Here is a 23227-nt window from a genome sequence, read left to right as displayed (position 1 = left end):
ATATATAAATAAGTCAAGACCCTTATCCAAATATTTCAAAGCATCATGTCCTTCTATCAAGAAAACGTAATACATATAAAATTAACAAAAGTATCACTACAAGAAAACTACTTATTTGTGACCAGTTAATTATAGTGAAATAACTACTTCCAACTTAAATTGGTTACAAATAATTTTTTGGTTGCAATAAATTAGTTACAAAAATCCATTTTTCTTGTAGCGTATTAATCACCGTTCGAGATCGGTCGGTGTCCTAGCTCTTGCTAAGGAGTTTTGTCTCTTGTTGTAGTCTCCTAGTCTTTTGACTTAGGAGGAAGTGTAGGGTTTTGGCTTTTACCAAAAGTAGTAGAAAGGATCATGGTTGATGAAATCATGGAGAAGTGGGGTAGTTTTTGTTTGACTGAGGCTAAACAAAAGGAGATCTCTCTTGACATTACTGTTGATGCACTGGTTAGCAAACGAGGGAAATATAGTTTGATAGGTCTTGTTGTCTCAAACAAATCTATCAACAAGGAAGCTTTCAAGGCCATGATGCTAAAGGTATGGAAACCGAAGGGAGAAGTGTTGTTCAGAGAAATGGGTGCCAACATGTTTCTGATTGAGTTTCATAATGAAGAGGATCTGCAGAAAGTCTAGAGAGGCAGGCCATGGTCTTTTGATCAAAACCTGCTATACCTTAACACCTTTGATGGTAGTTCTACTCCAAAAGACAGTGTTAAATAAGGAATTCATATGAATTCAACTCCACAATACACCTCTTGGTGACATGACCAGAGATGAGATATAAGGTGCCACAAAGAGACACTCCATAGCTATTCTTACTTCTAGAAGATGAAGTGAGAAATTCACATCCAATGATTCTAACATGGCTCGGTAATGATCCAAACATCCATAAAAGAATGACCCAAAACTTGAGCAATATTTTAGTTTTTCACAAGCAACACCATCACCAAAGGTTATAATACCACTATTACTAGTACTGCAATCGGCAAGCCCAACTATTGATTCCTTGGCCACCCTTAGAAATTCCATCACAAGCCTTCTGCTTCTACTCCTTGCCATATGTGGAAGCCCCACCATGCAATTAAAAACCAACCATTCTCTTCTTCCACTCCTTTTCTTCATTTTCTTTCTCTCACTCACCAAATCCTCAATTCTCTTCTCCTGCACTTTCAACCTTAGACCAAGAGCTCTGGCTTGGTTACAGAGCCACCTTTTGGTTTCCTCAAACCTCCAGGGTGAAGGAACACAATCACAATCCTCATCTTCCCATTTAATCGATGTCAATGTTAATTTTTTTTTTTTTTTGGCATGCAATCTCCTCAATCATTGGAGGCCATTGAATCCCTTCTCCCATGTCAAAGTCCACTGTGTGTATAGTCTCTGCATCATCTAGCATGGCTTCAAGAATCGCAGAATTTGCTGCAAAGTGAGCAAATCTCCCTTGTGGGAAGCTTTGGTAGAATGCTTGGAACGCAACCTCAAAATTCTTGTAGGACTCTTGTTTAAGGTAGTCACCCTGATTGTTAATTTCCTGGGATAAGTAGAATGCAACACGCTCCAAGTTTTTGCCAACTGGGCTAACTTTCTCACCGATCCATCTGAGAATCACCTGTGCAAGCTCTCTTTGATCCTTTTCCAAGGCTTCTCCATAAGCCTTGAGTAAATGGTAAATGCTCAGAAGGTTATTGACTTCCATATCCTCTCTTGGAAAGGTGAGTAATGGTTGAATAGATGATACATCAAGCGATGACTTAGATTTTGTTGTTGATGGGCTAGGACACAAAAAGTCTTCTCCTAGGGAAAATTGTTGCATACTGAAACTTCCCTCATTTTCTCCTAACAACCCATTCATACATTCAATCTCAGCATCATCATTCGAAATAGACTCTAATTTCCCACCCACCATCAAGATATCTTTCATGGCTAACATGACTTGCTGGGAATCATCACAAAATGGGTATTGGACAAAGTTACTATGGAACAAAGTTGAAGAACAGGGAGTTGAAGAAAATTGAGAGGAATCCTCTGTTGTGGTGAATAGTACTGAAGAGAACTTATAGCTATCAAAAGGGCCATCCATGTTGAGGTCATGGTGTACACCCTGATCAAAAGTGGAATCCATGACATTGTAGAATGGCCATGAGTGCTGAAAAAGATCATCATTGTTTGATAGTTTCTATAGGGTGGTACAATTGTGTATGGGAGCTTACTTTTCTCGCAAGCCAATTGTTTATAGACCAATGTATGGACAAATTAACATAAAATAATTAGAGAAATAGAATATAAAATCTAGCACCAAACTAGATATGTTTACAATAATTTATAGGCTTTCAGTCTCACCCACTTTCTCCAAAAGATATATGTTTTCAATAATTTATTAACCTTTCACTCTCACTCACTTTCTCCAGAGTTCCCAGCTGAGCCTTCTTTCTTCATTTCTTGGAGGTGGCATGTAAGGTGTAATCCCATTCATATTTTAATCCAAGACATTTGTTGAATAATCTTTCTCTATCTTTTCAATGTAATCCATAAAAAAATATTCTAATACTAAAAGAATGCCTACGCTGAAATTGGTCCTCTTATATGTAAAAAACATTCCAATGTTAGAAGTCCACGTATTGACACTGACATTTTGTGATCCTTTCATTCAATGACTCCTATATAGCTCAACATCATCTTTTCAAAATCAAATTGACCTTTAGGTAGACAGATGGCTTTGTGGTCAGCAAATGGTATCTGCATAAAAAAGGTCAAGCAGAAACAGTTAATTTACTTGCTTGAAAACTTTATCCTCAAGTTTCATGTTTTAATAGTGATTTAGGTAAGATTCTTAGTTTACACATGATCATAATTTCTTTATCAAATAAGTTGTACATATTATAAAACAAAGTTTAACTTCATTGAATATGAAACAACCCTATACGATCCTTATGAAATATTTCATAATTTTATGAATAGTAGTGAAATGATTTAAGTGAAGACATACGTTTTATTGGATTTTGATAAATATGAGAGAAAAAGTTGAATAAAAATATCATAAAGTTAAATAAATTATTTGAATATAAATTTTTAATATTATTTTTGTTTTGAAGTTTGTAAAAATTTTATTAATTTTTGTGTTTTATTTTGAAGTTCATAAAATTTATATTAGTTTTTATGTTCGGATAATAATTAGATAATGATTAAATAAAAAAGATTAAAATTTTAAAATTGAAAAGTGTTTTGAGTTTGAGTGATATTTAAAAATAAAATTAACAAAATTTTAAAGATTTTGAGATTTCATATTTGATCTTTATATCTAAACGTGCCTTGGTCATGGAGTTTTGTAATTTGTGCATATGTAAGATGGTAGATAGGCCGAATTAAGGAGGCCAGTTCCTTATGCAAACACTTTTGTCTTTTGATTAAGAGTAATCCTGATTGCAATATTATTTTATTACCAACCTAATACCCTTTCGGCCTTTCTAATTCTTTAAATTATAATGTGAGCTCTGAAACTTTGGTTTTAATAATTAATACCTGAGTTTTTGTTCTCATTAATTTTTCTTTTTCAATTTCAGAACTCAGTTTTGGCCCCTTCTAATCAATCATCATCCTTGTCTCCATTTCTACCAGTTTTTTAAATTGGAATTTTTCATATTTATAGCCTCTTAATTTATGTCTCTCTCATCTGACCTAGTTTGGTTATGCAATTTAATTAGATGAGAACAGATAAGATATTTTGTTTAAAGTTGAATAAAATATTGTTATAATATTAGTTTTGTTCTGAAATTTAAAAAAGTTAAATTATTTTTTATATTTTATTTGAGAATTTCATAAAGTTGTAATGATTATATAAAATCAGATGAGATAGTTTGATTTTGTGTAACCAAACCAACCCATTTATGGAAATGAGCCGATATGAGTGACATTATCTATAATTTGTACGTCTTTATCTATGTATTAAGATATATAATTTTGAAAGCAAAGTCTTTGCTCCATGATCTCCTCCATGAATTTAATAATTCATTAAGCTTAAAACAATTTGGAAGTTTGGAGCTGATTTGCAACTTGAATTTTTATTATTTGTTCATTTTATTTACATTATAGATAGGTACATTATAGTTACTGAGGGATTTTCACTCCTAAACTTACACGTTGAGTCCACAATCAGATTTAACAATATTTTGGCAATGGAATTGCTTAATTTCATGAGTTGAAAATGATTATCATCAGCATGAAGCTCCTCTGAGTTTTCTCTTGCAACATTGAAAAACGAAAAATTATGTACACTATACTATTATCTTATTTTCATTTCATTATATCATCTAATAGTGATAAATATGTCACATCTTATATATTAAGATGAAAGTAATAAGAAAATATGTTGTATAGCATTACTATTGAAAAACATACTATTTACATATGTAGGTCTCTTTATGATTAATTATCTTTATAATTTATAGTCTCGACCCTTCAAAATGGGATCTGGTGCCATTGAAAATCATGCCTCCTATATTTGATATTCATTTTGAAAAGCTTTTATTGCTTGTTAAGTTGTGCCAGTTGATTAGCAGTTAATCGGTTTGATTCGATTATGTTTTGGATATGCTGTTAAATTAGTATAAGTCGGTTTTAGAATTCTGAAAATCAAAATCAACTGTTCATTCAAAGAATCAGAACTTCGGGTTTAATTTCGGTTTGGTACAGTTATATATGTGTGATTTAGTTTTAGACTTTGTTGTTGAGTTGGTTGGTTTCTTTTATCCAAATGAATAATTTCCTTTAACTCAAATATGACTTTTAGAGCTCAAAACATTATTTTTAGCCCAAAACACTATGTATATATAACTTAATATGTATTTATCAATATATATTAGTGGTGGAGTAACAAGTTATGATTGATTTGGCAAATGGTAGTGGTTTTTTGGAGTTGTGGGAAAGTTTGATGGAACAATTGACTCAAGATCAGTTGGAGGGGTAGCTGTCCAGTTAAGAAAGATATGGATGAGAAGAAATGAGGTAGTTTTTGAGAAAAGGCTCTCATGTCCCTAGAAGCTATTGGTAACTGCAAAAGAAGGTCTAGAGGAATATCAAAAGATTCAACAAGTGCAAAAACCAGAGGTTAGTGTAGAAATCATTGAAGAAACCAAAGCAAGCATGTCTACATGGGTGAAACTAGGTGCAAGCTTTGTGAAAGTTAATTGGAATGCATCTCTGGATGTCAAGCAAAGGGTGATGAGAATGGAGATTATAATAATAAATGAGATAGGTGAGACTATGGTAGCAGCTTGTGACAACAGAAAAATGGTTCAGAAACCAGACATAGCAGAGTGCATTACATTGTGGAAAGCTTTGGAGATTTGCAGAGACCTATATTTTCAAAGGGTGATTTTCAAAGGTGATGCTAAAACTATTATTATACTTGTGGAGAGTGATGAAGAGATAATGACTTGTTATGGTCCTTTGATTAATGACATTAAACAGGTTTTTAGTAATAGATGTGATTGGCGTATACAATTTGCAAATAGGGATAGTAACACGGTAGCTCATTCTTTAACAAAGGCTGCTTTACAATTGGGGGATGAAAGAATCTAGGTTGAAGAAGTCCCTGACTTTATTGTACAAAGTCTGGGTTGAGACAACGGTTGTAATGGTTGAGATTTGTTTAATGATATACAAAGGTTTCTTTTTCAAAAAAAAAAAAAAGAAGTGCGTTTGCCTACTTGGGAGAAAATAAGCTAATCATATATGTCAAAATAAAGTAATATACACATCAATCATAATAACATTCATGTCAAAATAAAATAAGCTAACCATATATCTCAATTATACATCTCAAAATAAAGTAATATATGCATCAACCATAGTAATATACATCCCAAAAAAGTTTGATACAAGTTTACAAAACAAAGCAATATACATGCTTAATGTCAACTGTAGTTTGACACAAGTTTCCAAAATGAAGTGATATATACATCATATATGAATCATAGATTACTACATATTTAATATTTATACCATATTAAATATGTAAGTATGTAACTTAATATGTAATGATAAATAATAACATGTTAATAACTTAATATTAACATTCATATTTAAATGTAATTTTATATCAAGAAAGCATAAATAAAAAGATTAAAATGTCATGTTATATTAATTTATATCATGTATAATATAAAAAACTAACAACCATATATCTTGGTTTCATTCGGTCTAATTCAATTTTCAAATCATGAAAACTAAGACTGAATTGGTTGTAATCAATACTAGAGGATAAATAATAATATATTTATAATTTAATATTATTATTCATATTTAAGAGTAAGTTTATATTGATGAAGCATAAATAATAATATTAAAATTTCTTATTATATTAATTTTATAACCTATATATATAAGACAAGAAATTAAATATATATCGGTTCAATTCGATTCTTCTTCACTACAATACTGTATTGGAAGCTCATGAATGCCAGCACTTCTTATGAGGTGACACCATAAGGAAATACTTGAGTCATGTTATATATATTTACAATTTTACGTACTATTTTACTTATTATACTCATTTTATTAGTTTTTTTTTTAAATTTAAAATATTATAATTTTTATCATATCAATAACTGATATGTGGAGAAGTAAATTTTTTATAAATTTTTCTTAAAAATATTTAACATTTTTCATAATACTTTGGCCTCATAAGATATCAGGACATATGTGCTTAATTTGTTCAAAAGGTGGATGGACGAACTAACTTATTACACGAAGGTTTGCACATAGATATTAATTATTTGTCATCTAGAGACTAATGTGGGTAACACCAATCACACCCTCCCCAGCTCGGGAGGCACTGCTACACTCTAATTTTCTGTTAAATGGATCAATTTATCGTAACCATTCTAGATACTATATAATTTAAGTACTGTAGTGCTGCTATGCTATTCAAGTTTGACCACTAGGTGTGTCCTTAGTGGAAATTTTAATTTTTTTGCTTTTTCTTTCCAATATTTATTAAACATTTTTAAAAGATAAAAAATAATACCAATACACTAACAATTCGGCTTTGGAGCGATCATGACTGTTTTAGGCCTTAAAGTAGCAGCCAATAACACTATCATTTCAATAGCATACAAAAATAAAATCATAAGGATCACTATATCAGATTATTTTCTAAAATACCCTAACATATTTTCCTCACAGTACACACGGATTATTTCCTTCCCAGGCTACCAGTTGTGTCCCTTGGAAAACTCATCTAGTCATCACCCAACCATTTCAATGACAGGCAGCCTGCCGCCACCAACTAGTCCAATGGCAGGTAGCCCAATGCGGCCTTGTAGTTCGATGTCACCCACAGCCACAGTCAAAAGTTAGGGAAATGCTTTGGGTCCCGAATTTGGAACCTAAAGTGTGTCCCGAATGATGATTTTTCTTTTCTTTTTCTTTTTATCTAATGATTTAGTATATATATATATATTTTTTTTAGTGATGTTGTGAATTTTTTTTATTTTAAAAAATATATTTAAGTATATAAAAAAATAAATAAAAAAAATAAAAATAAAAATTGGCTTATTGGTGAGTTATCGGGCTACATCATTCAGTGAATATAGCAGGACTCCAAAAGTCATTACTTTAACTAGATAACACCAACAAATATCTGGTTTGACATCAACATTACTTTGCTTATAAAGCTTGGTGTCAACAAAACATATTCGCAAACCAAATGAGAAACAACATCAAACAATGGTACCAATTTGTTGCTAATCATGACCCACAATCAAAATCCACCCCCCCCCCCAAGCACACACACGCGCGCACACACACATACATAGCTCATCATCTTTTCAAACCATTCTCAACCTCAACAACTAACTTCTCTCACTTTGAGAACCCAAATAAACAAAACCAGCTAGCTTGCCAAAACACGTCCATTCTCTTATGAAGGAAAAAAAGGAGTCCCACTCTTCCAAATTCTCCACAAAATGCAAACCCACACTCAAATCACTTTTACATTCTTCAATTAGGCCAAAAATCTCTAATTTCAACCCCTGCCCCATTGCCAAATCATTCATTCAGCTCTTACTCCTATTAGGACTTATTGAACTCGTGAAGCCTCTATTGGGTTCTCTGATTCAAATCAACTCTATATGTCAGCTTGTATAGTGCCTCCCTTGAAATTGAGAGTTTACGGCAATGAAATCCAAAGATGTTCATAGCGGCTATGGGAACGACACCCACGGCGTTGAGGGGCGAAGGATTTGATGAGAGAGAGATGAGGGTGAGGGAGGGATGTGGGTTTTGGTGCGATGCATCCCATTCCTATTCTAATGGGTGGACTACGTGGCATAACAATATTAAAGGCTGTTTTCAATCATTTGATAGATCAACCACTCAGAAGATATTTTTGTATACTAATAGTCATTTTCTTAACTATTAAGTATGAAAAATTGAAAAATTGAAAAATAGATAAAATAAATGAGCAGTCCAATTGAGGGATAAACTCAAGAAGCATAGTATCATTTTTCATAATTTAAAGAGGCTCAAACTGGCCGTGTTAGATTGGGTTCAAGGTTTGGGCATTAAATACTTTCATAAAGTCCACGTTACACTTAGCTAAACTGATCACAGGCTCATTCACGCTCATTAGTAATTGGGCTTTCTCAAAAATTAAAGCCGAATTAAATTTCATTGCCCTCTCTGGTCAACTTCAATAACGTACAGTCTGTAGGTCGATGATATTCTTATACTAATGAAGTGGCCCCGACCCTAGCTTGTATTATTTGAAATTTTCTTTTGAGGGATTTGCATGCATTATTTGAATTTTGAAATAGTATACTCTCGTCACATTCATTTTCATACATAAAATGAATTTATTATTTCTTTGAAGGATTCACTAATATAATAATTAATGGGTATGGATGGGAGGTCCATAAATAGTGGGTTGACTATATTAATATTCTTCACATATATATGGCCACGCCACCTACGGAGTTTGAAGGATACCTATTCATTTCAAATTAATTAAATATGGAATTTGATTGGAATGAAAATTCAAATGATGAATGATTGATTCATTTTTATTATTTAAATGTTTTGTCACCCTTCAATTGTTTCAATATTCTAGAATCTTACACTATTCAGTCATCTACCAGGTTTTTTTATTTTTTATTTTTAAGCATAAAGATATTTAGAATAATTATATTTTTCATTTTCTTATAGTCTTGTGTTTCACTTTCATGCAGCCACGTTGGGTTTTCACCGATGTAACATATAATTTATTATGAAACTTATTATAATTATAAATAAAGTTAAATTACATATAATTTTCTATATTAGAAGTTTTTACGTTATTATAAATAGTGCATTTATCGAGGATACGAATAAGCATGTTTACAAAAATTCTATATGTAATTATTTTTATATTTTTTTACGTATTATATTAATGTGATTAGCTGCATCATCTTTTTTTTTTTTTGAATTATAATTAAACGTGTTATTTGATTTCATCGATAAACTTCCTTTGACTCCAAACAAGAAGTCTAAAGTCTATTTACTTTGGAGTTAGAGGGAAGAAAAAGATAAGGAAAAAAGAAAAATATAGAGAAGAAAGAAGAAAAGAAATAAGATTTTCTCCTTTTATTTTTGTCTCTACTGGAATGCACGGGAGAAATATTATTAGAAAAAAGTTATTAATTTGATTAATTATCTCATCACCCCATGTTTGGCATATTATTGTTTAATAGTGTATTAATATATGAGAAATTCTATTTGTAGTCTCACTTGGGGACTCTATATGCAGACTCTTTATTAAATGAGAAAAAATATCATTTTAAGATGGATATTTGAGTAATTTTAAAAAATTTTAAAGATAAAATTGCCTATATCTACATTGCAGTCTCTAAATGAGAACTGTATGTAGCATTACTCTATCCTCTTGGGAGCATATCCTCTTGATGATCTATCATTTTCTTCATCTCCTACTTAATTAATTAAATAAGTAAATTAGGGTTTCTTTAATTTCTCCCTTCCTCTGATATTCTTGTCCTTTTTATTCAACCCTTTCTCACGTTCACATATATATATATATATATATTATATACGTTTGGAGAAAGACCAAATGTTAGAGTTTCTTCTACGTGGGAAAGTCATGGACGTTGAATAATAAAATTAAAATAATGGAAATGGATATGAGAAATGTTACACATCATCTCACACCACACATTTTATATATTAAAATATTATTTTTTATTTTTTTATTTTTTTATTTTATTTTATTCTTATTAAACTAATTGAATTATTCTATTTATCATCCACACACTATATATTTATTATAGAAAAAATAAAAAAAAAATCAAAATAAATATAGTGTATGAAATATGAAGATGATAAGAAGAATTTTCTAATGGATATATATGCACGAGGGTTTGGTGAACCCAAATATGCAAGTAGTACTACTACTCGATCCCACCGTGAATGGTCTTTTGCTTATTTACCAAATCTTTCTGTTTTTAACCAAGTACTGATGATCCCATGCATGCATCACCAACAACAGGTCAAGATAATTTTTTATTACAAACTTTCCGATAAAATCTTTATCCTTCGCTTCTGGCCGTTCTATTGGAAAGAAATTAGTTCAGTACATGCGAGAGGGGTCAAGTCCAGAGTTTAAAAGAATGTCATTTTCTACAACCAAAGGAGAGGAAGAAGACTCGAGCGACCAAATCATTAATCTTGTGGCTGTCATCCCTTAGTAATCTGAACCGATCAATCGGTCGTTACTCTGCAGTCTCCAGAACCTAGAAAATTCAATCCCTTCTCCACTACGGTACTTGATGTGGCCAGAGCACTCAAAGAGCTACGTAGGATTCATCTCATTGATTTAATGGTGTGATATTGAAAGAGGACAGAGTAGAATAGACAGCACTTTGTTCCATTTGGTGGTCTGAAATTTCCAGGGACCAAGTATTTTTTGTCCTGCTACGACTTTGACTTCTTCAACTCTCCCATGATCTCCATATCTCACCCGGTGAGAGAATAGTACCTAATGACCGAAATTCTCTGCTTTAAAGTTCTGATAATTCGTTAACTGTTCTTGTGCTTTCCGTCTTTGATCAATCCTTACGTCGGCTCTCATGCATGCTAATTCCATGGCTTTATCACTTCCTTTTTTGGCTTTCCTATGTCTGATCTTATTTCCTCATCATGTTGCTCAATCTGAAAACGTTGAATTCGTCTTTCATGGATTCAAAGGTCAGGAAGCAAACCTCACCACAGAGGGAGCCTCTATTATCAAGCCCAGTGGTTTACTTCGGCTCACCAATCGATCAAACTTTGCTACAGGCCATGCATTCTATACCAAACCGGTTCCGATCAATAACAGTAATAGTTCTTCTTCGTCATCCCCAAACGATTATTCTTTCAGCACATCTTTCGTTTTTTGCATAATCCCCCCAGGCTCCGGCAGAGGTGGTCATGGTTTTGCTTTCATTTTGTCTCCCTCCAAGCTACTTCCTGGAGCTCAGGATGAGCATTACCTTGGAATTTTCAATGAATCAAACGATGGAAATTCTTCCAATCATATCTTTGCTGTTGAATTTGACACGGTTAAAGGGTATAAAGAGCCTTCCGATACTGAAGGAAACCATGTGGGTATCAACATCAATGGCATGTCTTCCATGGCAGCTAAACCAGCTGCTTATAGTGACAAGGGCAATGTACAAAACGAAGAAGAAATAAAATTGGAGAGCGGTGACCCTATTCTTGCCTGGATAGAATATGATGGCCAGCAAAAAGTTGTGAATGTAACAATATCTCCAGCAACGCAAGCGAAACCGAGCAAACCCCTCATTAGTCTGCCACAAGATCTGACTTCGGTTCTTATGGATAGCATGTATGTCGGTTTCTCCGCATCAACGGGCGAGAAATCAAGCTCTCATTACATCTTAGGATGGAGTTTTTCGACGAAAGGAGTTGCTCCTACACTAAATTTTTCACAACTTCCTGAGCCACCTCCAAAGGAGAAAAGTCCATCATCTTTCAAACCCCAAGTTACTGCAGTGATTGCCACTTTATCTGTTTTAACGATTATTTTGCTGGGAAGTCTGTTTGTTCTCACCTTGTACAAAAGGTTGGCGCATGCGCGGCATGAGATTCTCGAGGATTGGGAGTTGGATTGTCCTCACAGGTTCAAATACAGGGATCTTTATGCAGCGACCAATGGTTTCAAAGAGAGTGAGGTTATTGGAGTTGGAGGCTTCGGTGCAGTCTACAAAGGTATTTTACCTGCCACTGGAAGCGAAGTTGCAGTAAAGAAGATAGTGCGTAACTCAACCCGTGGAATGAGAGAATTTGCAGCTGAGATTGAGAGCTTGGGAAGGTTGAGACACAAGAACTTGGTCAATCTCCAAGGTTGGTGCAAGCATAAAAACGATCTGCTTATAGTCTACGACTATATTCCATACGGTAGCCTTGATTCACTCATTTACAAACCCAAGAACAACTTTGTTTTGAGTTGGGAAAAAAGATTCGACATCCTTAAAGGCATAGCTTCTGGATTACTATATCTGCACGAGGAATGGGAGAAAGTGGTAATCCACCGAGACGTGAAGTCCAGCAACGTGTTGATAGATGCTGAAATGAATCCCCGGCTAGGCGACTTTGGCCTTGCCAGGCTATATGATCATGACAAGTTATCACACACCACCAATGTCGTCGGCACGATCGGATATATCGCGCCAGAATTGGCTCGTACCGGCAAGGTATCCACAAGTTCCGATGTGTTTGCATATGGGGTTTTGCTCCTTGAAGTGGTCACCGGGAGAAGACCAATAGAGTCGAGCAATTTCATTTTGGTGGACTGGGTAATGGAAAGCTATCAAATGGGTCAAATTCTGAACCCAGTTGATCCAAGGTTGAACACCATTTACGTGGTTGAAGAGGTAGAGTTGGTTTTGGAATTGGGTTTACTTTGTTCCCATCCCAGGCAAGGAGCTAGGCCTACCATGAGACAAGTTACACGGTATCTCAGTGGGGATGAACCGCTTCCCACCATTAATGATGACTGGAGCTCTCTCGAGTCTCATGGCTTCAGTGAAATGAACACGAGAATGTTAGAAGGCATTTCTACTATTGATACCATGAATATCACAACTTCCTCTCTTTCGGCAACTAGCACTGGGGGCATCTCTACCAGCTCCTTACACCATGGAAGATAATAATTACTAATTAATCAGGAGGCCAGGAGGGTCTTCTATGTTTTTTTTTAAAGTCCTGTACTAATTTTTCTTTTCATTTTTTAGGCATGCATACTTACCCAGCTTGTATATGGGCTAGTTTGAAATACATACCAATGAAAGTGTATTTGTTAAGCCTTACATGTTTAGGCAGAGATCGAGAGAAGTTCTTGAGAATCAAGTGTATTAATTTCTTGTACAATTGGTTTTCAATTAATTGTTATTGCAGCAAAAAAAATGACGTTCGTATGTGAACTGTGATGGAAACTGGGAATGTGGTTTCTGTTTGGATCAAGTGTACAACAGAGAGCAGGAGAAACTTGATTTCTGCTGCAATATCATATGTTTAACTATTTTATGAATTCATAGAAATTATTAATTGGTACTTAATGTGTACATACATATACGAAATCTCTAGTTATGACTTAGCTTTTCCATCAATGGAGTCAAGACTACGGAAGGGAAGCTCATGCGGTGGTGAAGCTATTGGTGGCGGTTGGTGCCATGTTGGCTACGTACGATGGCGGTAGGAGGAGATAAATGGATTTTCATACCCGTTTGGTTGAAGGGAGCAGCAGATCAGAGAGGGGTTGCCGGTGGGACTCACCACCGGTGGGGATGTATTGAATTAAAATCCGATGATCACGTAGAAGATTCTGCAGCAACTAAAAATCAGGCTGAACCTCAACAAGCAGAGAAGACATAGCAATAATCCTGGACCTTTATTTTCGGTTCTGTTATATGCCGTGATTTATGTTTCCAGATTCTATTTTTTGAATTTTGTATATCACTTTAGTAGGCGTCAGTTACTGATAGGTGGATTATAAATTCATATACTCTGTACACAATTACACGATGAAATATAGAAACTTTTTCAGTCATCAATTTGTTAAATCCTACATGGTATCAGCCAGAACGACTAACGTCCTTTCCTAGAATTCTTCCTCTCTGCTCCGACCTCTCCTTTCTTCTTTCTAAACTTCTTGCCTGTTTCCCCTCGCAGCCACCATGGCTGCCTCCCCCAATTCTTCCTCTACTTTTGATAACACTCCAAACACTCTCCCTCTCTTCAATCCTTCCTCTAGCATCAATATCACTAAACTTACCCGCACCAATTTCCCAACTTGGAAAGCAACCATGCTTCCCTATCTTAAGGGTCAGAAAGTGTTTGGCTATGTTGATGGCACTATTAAAATGTCTGCACAGAAAGTTCCTCTTAGTGATGGCTCCATGCAACCCAACCCAGCATTTGATATTTGGGAAACTCAAGATAATCTTCTTCTCAGCTGCATTAATGCCTCTCTTACTGATGATGTACTCGTGCAGGTGGCACAATGCACTACTTCTCACGAAGTCTGGACATCACTCCACAATGCTTTTGCTACACAGTCCAAAGCCAAGGCCATCCAAGTCCGTTCGCAGCTTGCTACTGCTCGGAAAACCACTCAATCTATCACAGACTATTTCATGTATGTGAAGAAGCTATCTGATGACCTTGCTATGGCAGGTCAGGCTCTTAAATGTGATGAGATCATCACATATCTACTCGCTGGTCTAGGACCCGAGTATGATTCTCTTGTCACTACAGTCTCTGTTAAAGACAATATCACTCTAGAAGAGGTGTACTCTATGCTGCTCACTTGTGAGGCACGTGTGCAGCATCACCAACAAGCTCTCTTGTCTGCCACACCGTCAGCCAATGTTGCTACCAAGCAACAATCTTTTTCTGGATTCCGTGGCCGCAACAACAATTCCACCTCTCGAAGCAGGGGACGTGGCCAATCATTCTCACGTGGTAGAGGTAATTTTCAAACTGTTTCCCGTCCAAATAATAACTACACTAATATTTGGTGTCAGCTATGTGATAAACCTGGCCATACTGCGGCTCGATGCTTCAAGAGATTTGATACTCAGTTTCTTCCACAACCTCCTCGACCCAATCCTCAAGCCAACTTTGCCTCCAACCAACCCACTCAGCACTTAGTGGAGCAAGAATGGCATGCCGACACTGGAGCTACGCACCATTTGACTAACAACTTCAACAATCTTAATGTTCGTAGTGAAGAGTATGCTGGCAATGATCAGATTCAAGTTGGAGATGGCACAGGTTTGCCCATAACTCACCTAGGCAAGGCATCCTTATCCACACACTCTCACTCGTTTGTTCTTGATCAAATATTAGTTGTTCCTCAAATTACTAAAAATCTGATTTCCATTAAGAAATTCACTGAAGACAATCCTGTCTATTTTGAGTTTCATGCTTCCTTTTTTTTGATCAAGGATTACTTGGGGAACACCCTGCATAAGGGTATCGTCAAAGATGGTCTCTACTGTTTTTCACAGCCTCTTCAGCATTTATATCCCAAAACTCTTGTTGATGTCCGTGTCTCAGTCTCCGATTGGCACTGTCATCTTGGGCATGCATCTTACAACACTGTCAATCATGTTATCCGTGCAAATCAACTTCCATTTATTTCCAATAAAAGGCACCGAATATGTCCTGAATGTGAGATGGCTAAAAGCCATAATTTACCGTTTTCCATTTCTGTACCTCATGTTACGAAGCCCCTGGAACTCATTTATTCAGATGTATGGGGGCATAGTTCCGTGATTTCGAGCTACGGCTCTCGTTATTATGTTTGTTTCTTGGATGCTTTTACAAAATTTATTTGGTTATTTCCTCTTAAGCAAAAATCTGATGTTGAAAATATTTTCTTACACTTTCAGACGTATGTTGAACGCCACTTTAACACCAAAATTAAGGCTATTCAAACTGATTGGGGAGGTGAGTATCGTAGACTAAATACATATTTTTCTAAATGTGGTATTCAACATCGTCTAGCTTGCCCATACACGCATGAGCAAATGGGATCCGTTGAAAGACAACATCGCCAAATTGTTGAAATGGGTCTCGCTTTATTGGCCTATGCTAATCTTCCAAAACCATATTGGGAGGATGCGTTTTTAACTTCTGTATATATAATTAATCGTCTTCCCAGTAAAATTTTGAATCATTGCTCTACCTTTGAAAAAGCTTACAATCAAAAACCAAATTATAACTTTATGCGTGTTTTCGGCTGTGCTTGTTGGCCAAACTTACGTCCTTATAACAAACATAAATTTGATTACAGATCGAAAACATGTATTTTTATTGGCTACAGTCTCTCACATCAGGGGTATAAGTGTCTCGATTTGTCTACTGGCAAGATCTTTGTGTCCCGTCATGTCATATTTGATGAAGCCTTTTTTCCTTACAAATCTCCCACCTCTACATCCATAGTTACCGAGTCAGACACTATCACATTACCTTCCCATTTACGTCCAAGTGTCTCGAATTCTCTCACTCTACATGCAGGTGATATTACTAGTGCCAATCATGTCTCTCCACATGCATCTGATCTTATGCCAGCTGCTGTTCCTACAACTGTTGTTTCGAATGCGATGCCACCTCCAGCAATGCATGCAGTTCGACCTTCACTTGCTGATGCACCTGCTCCATCCACTATATCAAGAAAGATGACTACCAGATCTCAAACAAACTCTCTCAAACCGAAGCAACCATATGTTGGTTTCATCAAATACCCACTGCCTCAAGCGCTTATTGTGCAATCCTGCCACGCAATGGTTGAACCAACCTCCTTTACTGAAGCTTCAAAGGACCAAAAGTGGAAGGAAGCAATGAATATGGAATTTAATGCTCTCTTACAAAATAATACTTGGGATCTTGTACCAGCTAAATCCAATGTCAATCTAGTTGGCAATAAATGGGTTTACCGTGTCAAAACTCACGCTGATGGAACTGTGGAGCGTTACAAAGCACGACTGGTCGCTAAAGGTTATCATCAACAGCATGGTGTTGATTTTCTGGAAACCTTTAGTCCCGTCGTCAAACAAGGAACAATAAGGTTGGTATTGTCTATTGCTCTCTCAAACAATTGGTATATTCGGCAACTGGACATCCAGAATGCCTTTCTTCATGGACTGCTGGATGACGAGGTCTATATGTGTCAACCTCAAGGGTACGTTCATCCAGATTTTCCCACACACATATGTCGCTTAAAGAAAAGTCTATATGGCCTTCGTCAGGCTCCCCGCTCTTGGTTCTCTCGGTTGACAGATCAATTGATTCAATATGGTTTTGTTGGCGCAAAATCAGATCCTTCTCTTTACATTCTACGGACTGAAAATTTCCAGCTACTCATACTTATCTATGTTGATGATATAATAGTCACAGGTTCTCACTTTGCGAAAGTCACCAAATTAATTTCTTATCTTGGGCGTGCCTTTCCTGTCAAAGATTTGGGTCCCTTATCCTACTTTCTCGGCGTTGAAACTCTACGTGATAGTGGTGCTCTTATTTTGACTCAACGAAAATATGTCATTGACTTGTTACGAAGACTCAAGTTAGATAAGGTAAAACCTTGCAGCACGCCAATGTCTACAAGCTGCAAACTGTCCAAATTTGAGGGTGTTGATTTCGATGACCCCCATTTATATCGAAGTACTGTCGGTGCTTTACACTATCTTGGTTTTACACGACCAGACATTGCGTTTGCAGTTCATAAAGTGAGCAAGTTCATGCATCAGCCCAAAGATGTTCATTGGCAGGCAGTAAAACGAATACTTCGTTATCTCAAACACACCGTAAACTATGGTTTACATATTACCAATCAGTCAGATCATATTTTACAAGGCTTTAGTGATGCCGACTGGGCTGGTGACAATGATGATAGACGAAGTGTAGGGGCATATTGTATTTTTCATGGTTCCAATTTAATTAGCTGGAGCTGCAAACAACAGCAAACGGTAGCACGCAGCAGCACTGAATCGGAATATAAGTCACTAGCCAACACTGCTGCCGAATTACAGTGGCTTCAATCACTCTTGAAAGAACTCCAAATGCCTCTCCAACGTTGTCCCACTCTTTGGTGCGATAATATTGGAGCAACTTATCTTTCCTCTAATCCAATGTTTCATGCTCGTACGAAACATATTGAAATTGACTTTCATTTCGTACGAGATTAAGTTGTGCAGCAGAAACTTCAAGTTTCTTTCTTGTCTACGCGAGATCAGCTTGCGGATTTGTTGACTAAACCTCTGGCTACCGCACGGTTTAATAATCTAAGAGCCAACCTTCATGTGCAGGAGCTGCCCATTCGATTGAGGGGGTGTATTGAATTAAAATCCGATGATCACGTAGAAGATTCTGCAGCAACTAAAAATCAGGCTGAACCTCAACAAGCAGAGAAGACATAGCAATAATCCTGGACCTTTATTTTCGGTTCTGTTATATGCCGTGATTTATGTTTCCAGATTCTATTTTTTGAATTTTGTATATCACTTTAGTAGGCGTCAGTTACTGATAGGTGGATTATAAATTCATATACTCTGTACACAATTACACGATGAAATATAGAAACTTTTTCAGTCATCGATTTGTTAAATCCTACAGGATGGATTGGCTGGCGAGAGAAGGTGCTACCAATGGTAGAGGTGAGGTTGGGCGACTGGTGGTGGCACCAACTAGGAGGAGAAGCCGCACAGTGGAGGTGAGGGAGTAGCACGTCGGACTGGAGAGAGGGAGATGAGAGATAAGGGAAAGGGAAAAAGTGAGGGGAAAAAGAGAGAGGCTTGAGTATTTAATCTAGATCCTTTGTTTTGGAATCTTCAAAATGATCTAACGATGAGTTTAAATACTGATTTGAAAATACGTAAGTGTTTTATTTAAAATAAAAAATTAAGAGGAATTAAGATAGAATATTATTTTATAAACTAAAGTTTATAAAATAATATTCATTCATCATTAATTAAGATAATGAAGTCTAGTTAATCACTCGAAGAGAATAAAACCATTTAAATTAATTTAGATTTTTCAACATAAAGTTAATTCTCGTAATATTTTTAAATGACTAAAATATTTAATTGAAATAATTTTTCACAATTATAATATTTTGACGAGCTATATTTTTAGAGCTCGTCAAAATTTTATAATTGTGCTATTTTAAAAAATAATTTTAGTCCAATTACACTGGAAATATTACATATAATTATTTTCAGAATATTTAAAATATTCATAAATTTTAAAATATTGGACTTGCTTTAAAATTCGCTTGATATCTTTTAAAATACACCATCAAGATTCGGCACGTAGATCGAAACTCGTAATTAAAGAAGAAAGAATGAGCGAGTTATCACAACTTATCTAGGAGTTCCACCACACTCAAGGAGGGTGACAGCCAAGATTTTTGATCCACTGCTTGATAAAATACAGAAGAAACTAGCCTATTGGAAGCGAAATTATCTTTTAGCGAGAGGCAGAATTATTCTATTAAAACATGTCCTCAATAGCATTCCTATCCATCTGCTTTCGGTTCTAAGAATCCTAGCTTCAGTTCTTCGTGGCATCCAATGAATTTTTTCAAAGCTCCTTTGGAGATCAACAGATATGAAGAAGAAGAAGGTGTGGATTTCTTGGCGTCGAGTGTGTTCTCCGGAGGTGGAGGGAGGTAATTTGGGCCTTAGACTTTTATCGGAGGTACAGACATCTTTGCTTATGAAATTTGTTTGGAACCTTGTTGTTGGTGAATCCTTTTGGGCAAGGTTCTTCAAGGCCCGGTATGGAGATATTGTTGTGCCTTCTACACGGGACCTTAGCTCTTATTTTTGGCGAAATGTTGTGAAAGTCATGCCTATAGTTGTCCGAAATGGGTTGTGGAAGATCAAAAGTGGTGAGGTTAATTAATTTCTGGTTTGATCCACTTATTCAGGTTCGAGATGTATTGCATTCGGAAGGTAGGGATATCAATTTGCTCTCTCAACTAGTGGGCGAGAAGACAAAGCTTATGATTTTAAGATCTAATACCCAGATTCTTGTAGGGGAAGATCTATTTCTTTGGACACCGAACCAAAATAGGAAGTTCACCACGAAGAGCGCTTGGCAAGAAGTAGACTTAAAGTGCCAAGATTACCTTGAACAAAATGGACATGGTATCGTGGTCTTCCAAAAAAAGATATCCTTTGTGGCCTAGCATTTATGGAATCTTGCTTTACCAACAGATGAAAATGTAACGAAATTAGGCATTTCATTGGCATGTCCGTTTTCTGGCTATGAACAAATGAGGAAGACTGAATCGGTAGAGCATATCTTTGCATTTGGTGATGTTGCAAAATATCTGCGGAGCTCTTTTTCGATATGGTTGAATATTCTGTACATGAAAGGGCAAAGATTATTTGATATGATAGCCTTATGGTGGTCATGGGCCAAAGGTACTACACAGGTTGGGATCATTCGGGGGATCCTCCCCCCATTATTATATGGGCTTTGTGGAAATGGCACTATCAGGCTCGTATGGAGGATATCATGATGTCAATGGAGCAACTTATTGGTTCAATTCTTACTCAAGTTCGTGATAACTTTATAAAACTATATGAGGGCATGTCGAGTTCCTCTAAGATGATCAGGACATTTTATGAAGCTTGAGATGTTCAATTGTCCCACCTCGCCTCAATAAGCCAAGTGCCTATGCTTGGTAACCACCCCCAATTGGTCACTTGAAGCTCAATTTTGATGGTTGTGCACTTGGTAACCTAGGGCCTGCTGGAGGTGGAGGGATAATTCGTGATTACAGAGGGAACCTAGTAGGGGGTTTTGTGAGACATTATAACACATAGTCCAACATCACTGCAGAGTTATGGGCTTTGAGAGATGGATTAAAGTTTTGTCGTGACATGAGACTAATTGGCATTAGAGTGGAAACTGATTGCTTAGTGGTGGTCCATTGGCTTGGAATGGGTAAGTTCACTATGTGGTCCCAATGAGATTACTGCGAGGAAATGTTGCAGTTGATGGAGACTCATGTTTAGGCTACAACTTATCACTTCTTTCAGGAGAGGAACATGGTTGCGGATTACCTAGCTAAGAAAAGGGTTCATAATAGATGGCATCCACTGGACTCGCAAAGCAGTTTGCCTCGGCTACTTTGGGGTCTGATTAGGCTAGATAGATATTCTCTTCCACATTTGAGGCTTTGCTAGGATTGTTTATTTTTTTGGTTTGTAGTTTACATGTAGAATTTTTTTGGCAGTCTAGGTTTGGTTTTGGGTCTGGTTTTGGTTTTTGTCCTGTAATCTCTTGTAATTTGGTTAGTTGCCTTTTAGTTTTTTATACTTGAGTACATATCCTCAAGCGTCAAGTTATAATCATGGTTTTCCTCTGCCACAAGTAAAAATTATCAATAAAATTGGGGCACTGTCATTTTCTTAAAAAAAAAATGAATATAACTATTCATTAATTTTAATATTTTTCAATGAGCAGTTATTTTTATTTTTAATTGTCCAAAATTGATCAATACTAACAAAAAACTTTTTTCAAATAATATAATATATATATAATATATTTACAAAAAGTGTGACAAGGAAGGCACTCTCGTTAATATAATGAGAGTGCTCTTTTAGATCAACCCAGAATTGTATTTATAATATAAATGCATTACACAAGTACAGATTTATGAAAGAATATATACGATTGCAACTTCACTTAATTTCAAGTTGACAAATAACTGCGTCTGTACGTGCACGTACAGTCTAATGAATTCGATTGTCATATACTGTTGACATAATACCACCAATGTGGTAACTCGTACGTACGGACTGATATTTCATGATTTTGAAGTCATGAGTTCGAGTCACGATATAAATTAAAACTACTTGTAACGATAAAGTTTGATACTTTGGAAGTATTGTAGTGGTGAGTTTATCTTTAAGACAATAGTTATGAGTTTTACACCAACTGGATATATAGTTTAAAAGTGACGTGGTAACAAGTTCGTCTAAAGAGCAGTAGCTATTACTCAAACAAGATATTTTGTACAAGGCAAGGATTTTTATGGTTATGCACAGGTCGGGTTGCACCTTCCATTTCGAAAGAGAAAAAAGAATACTGTTGACATAATGCTATAAAATGGATATAGATTTCATTAATATTGCTACTAGTCCATATAGAACCAACATGGATCAGACTATATATATACATGTGTATATATATATATGTATTTATGTATGTATCAGACAATATAAATCTTTTGGAAGTCTGTAAGCCTAACTCATGCAGTCTTGCCTTACCATTTGAGCTGATATCGCAAAAAAGAAGAAAATTTCTCATTAAATACGACGTTTATCTACATTACTAATTAAAGCATTAGCTGATGAACAATGATGTTTCTTTTGTTTTGCCCTAGATTGAGGTTGTTCATTTACCGATTCTTGCCTGGTAGGGCTCTTTATGCTACAAAGTTTATGCTTCATGCGCCAGGAGAAGAGACCTTCTAGGCCACAACCCTTGGGTGAAGCACATGATTGGCTTACTACGTTCGACCCACAAGCTTCAGGGTAATCGGACGGTTTAGGAAGCCTCTTGTTGAAACTCTTGGAGAAGGTTAAAGCAGATGATGTAGCCAATGTAGTGGCATCACGAAGAAAGCGCTTGATCATATAATTTGGAGACTCCTTACCGCTGGACTCTGCAAACTTTAGCTTTAAACCATCCAATCCATGATCTTTCTCGGCTTTGGTTACAATGTCTATTGCCTCTGACAAGGAGAGCACGTCCATAGCATCTGAGAAAGCAGCATCATCGCCGCCATTATCGCCATCACAACTATCATCGAAATCAGCAAGTACTGCATGATCAACAACATCATTGTGAGGATAATCGTTGTTTGTTGCTTCTGCTGATTGATGCTGCCAAAGACATGGTGGGAGCCTCAGACGAGGAGTATTGTCATTCTCATCATGGATGTCATCTCTCTCCAAGTTTCTGGGCTTGCCTGGAGCTTGCTCCCAAGAAAATGGAACCCTATCACTTGCAAAACCTTGTGAACGTCTGCACGACAGTTCTTCGCCCGCATAGCTGCCGATACGCCTTGTCGACAAAAGCGGTACATCAAAGTTGAACTTTCTGCAAGAACATTTCGAATTCCTCGTTTCTTCGCTAAGTTCTCCTTGCTCCATAC

The 23227-nt window shown here is 36.1% G+C and overlaps 2 protein-coding genes and 1 pseudogene across 2 annotated transcripts; 1 reads left to right on the top strand and 2 right to left on the bottom strand.

Annotated features, from left to right (window-relative positions):
- Window positions 1-576: 576 nt before the first annotated feature.
- Window positions 577-2806, bottom strand: LOC122278708 (annotated as a pseudogene).
- Window positions 2807-10972: 8166 nt separating this feature from the next.
- LOC122278235 (lectin-domain containing receptor kinase VI.3-like) lies at window positions 10973-13619 on the top strand. The gene has a single exon (XM_043088384.1). The coding sequence runs from the start codon at window positions 11118-11120 to the stop codon at window positions 13197-13199; it is 2082 nt and encodes a 693-aa protein (XP_042944318.1). The 5' UTR covers window positions 10973-11117; the 3' UTR covers window positions 13200-13619.
- An 8757-nt stretch (window positions 13620-22376) lies between these two features.
- LOC122278707 lies at window positions 22377-23225 on the bottom strand. Its single transcript, XM_043088890.1, has one exon. It carries the CDS (start codon window positions 23223-23225, stop codon window positions 22377-22379), a length of 849 nt encoding a protein of 282 aa, XP_042944824.1.
- Window positions 23226-23227: the final 2 nt, after the last annotated feature.

Source organism: Carya illinoinensis, chromosome 10 (genome assembly GCF_018687715.1).
Source record: "Carya illinoinensis cultivar Pawnee chromosome 10, C.illinoinensisPawnee_v1, whole genome shotgun sequence".
NCBI lineage: Eukaryota > Viridiplantae > Streptophyta > Magnoliopsida > Fagales > Juglandaceae > Carya > Carya illinoinensis.
The sequence above is the reverse complement of the archived record's forward strand: the minus strand, read 5'-3'. Positions and strand labels throughout refer to the sequence as shown.

Excerpts from the sequence above, each read along its gene's own strand:
- LOC122278707 (XM_043088890.1), bottom strand. The coding sequence starts at position 23,225 with ATGGAGCAAGGAGAACTTAGCGAAGAAACGAGGAATTCGAAATGTTCT.
- LOC122278235 (XM_043088384.1), top strand. The coding sequence starts at position 11,118 with ATGCATGCTAATTCCATGGCTTTATCACTTCCTTTTTTGGCTTTCCTA.